Source organism: Corapipo altera, unplaced genomic scaffold (genome assembly GCF_003945725.1).
Source record: "Corapipo altera isolate COAL_440 unplaced genomic scaffold, ASM394572v1 193, whole genome shotgun sequence".
Classification (NCBI taxonomy): Eukaryota; Metazoa; Chordata; class Aves; order Passeriformes; family Pipridae; genus Corapipo; species Corapipo altera.
In genome coordinates this window covers 952,714-954,352 of record NW_020884996.1, presented here as the reverse complement: position 1 = coordinate 954,352, position 1,639 = coordinate 952,714, and the positions used below count along the sequence as shown (strand labels likewise).

The window sequence follows — 1,639 nt, the reverse complement described above, 5'->3', positions numbered from 1 at the left end:
GATTATTTTTAGTTTTAATAAAATAGATTTTGTTTGATCTGGCCGAGCAAGGTGAGTTTATGTTGATGGCTTCCTAACATTATTCATCTCTCTGTTGATCTTTGCCTTAGTATTTAGGAGACAGGATCAGATTTTTTCCAAGTTATCTCTAGAGCTATACTTTATAAGGAGTGTTTCCTATAGAGAAGAGGAGGCTCCAGGAAGGACACACATCCCAGACAAAACATTACAGCAAAAATGAACAGAGTGAATGTTCACCAGGTACAAAGAACTTTGAGCAAGAACTTAGATCAGAATTCATGAAGTTAGGAGATTAGGAAACCCTTTCAATAGCATCTGTGACTGGAGACTAAAATTAATTTTAGGAGTTTGCAGTTTCCCTTGAATATGCTTTCTTGAGCACAGCTGTATAAACTTCTGCCTGGGGTAGTTGTGTTTTGACAAATCCATGAGTCCTTTGCTGGTTTTGTCTTCCATGACTTAAACCAACTAAACACTCTTAAATAGTGTTCACAAAATTCTGAAGCTTGCAATAGTTTTTTATTAATTTAATATATTTTTTCTAATATAATTTTATGTATTGACTTGGCCATGAAATTCTCATCTTGGCTTCAGACTTTTTGGTGTAAAAGTGATGATTGGCAATAATTGTTATTTCTGGTTTGTTTCTTTTGTGGTTCTTGAAGCATATATTCCAGTCTTGCTCAGGATAGGAATCAGAGTTATGTTTATTTCACTTTTTAGAATACTTGTCACTAATTACTGTTATTAAAATCTGTTGGATGTTTAACCCACTTTTACGTGTTCTAAACTGATATAAATTACTTGCAAAATTAATTTGTCATTTCCACTTTTAAGTGTCTAGCACAAGTGTGTGTTGAATGTTCTTGTCTCTTCTTGCATTATTAGCAATTTTCTGATCTGTAGCTAAAACTCAGTGTAAATTTCTGGTAAGGCTCTTTTTTTTTTTTTTCCTCTTTCTTCTAATTTCTCCAGTTGCTTGCTGAATGTGTGTGTTGAGCTACTGGGATCCATGGCATCTTCTGACAGGAAGTTTAGCAGGAGGAGCTTCTTGTCCCCTTTAGTTTTGGACGGGACTTCTTTTGAGCCTCTAATAGCAAAGTTTAACAAGATCCTTCCAGCTCTTGCTCTGTGGCAGTCACTGCATTGGCATCTTCCATGCCACTTATGATTTCACAGTTATATGCCTGCTCCTTTTTACTCCAAATTCTGTGTATTATGGCTGAAGAATAAGAAGGTATTTAGCTATTTTTATGTGGAAACACTTCCACACCCTCTCTCTAGGCATTATTTTGCCTCTTTTTGGTAATCTCCAGCCTCAGTCTGGCTGGCTGCAGTTTCCCAATCATTCCCTGCTGCCTCCAGACCCCTGGTGATGGTTGGCTCATCCTGAGGATCATTCTGGCTACTGACAAGGAGCAGAATTCATTCCCATCCCTGTCAGATCCCTCAGATTCATCCCCATCCCCATTTCCTAGTACCCTTCTCGTTACAGCTTTTCAGCACCGTGGCTTTTAGGGTGCCCCAACCCTGCTCAGGTTCTTCACAGGCTGTTAATGGCAGGGTTGTCTCAATGGCTGTGCCAGCTGGGCAGGGTATGGGGGTGTCAGTGCTGCAG

The 1,639-nt window shown here is 39.0% G+C and overlaps 1 protein-coding gene across 3 annotated transcripts in view; it reads left to right on the top strand.

The window, feature by feature from the left end:
• RANBP3 (RAN binding protein 3) overlaps positions 1-1,639 on the top strand; it is a 46,389-nt gene that overhangs the window by 17,775 nt on the left and 26,975 nt on the right. The window contains exon 2 of one of the 3 annotated variants that reach the window (XM_027666562.1): positions 111-261. The exons of the other annotated variants lie outside the window; for them this stretch is intronic. Within the exon in view, the coding sequence (XP_027522363.1) occupies positions 238-261 (24 nt within the window). The 5' untranslated portion in view covers positions 111-237. The remainder of the gene's footprint in view (positions 1-110; positions 262-1,639) is intronic. 3 annotated transcript variants of the gene reach the window in all.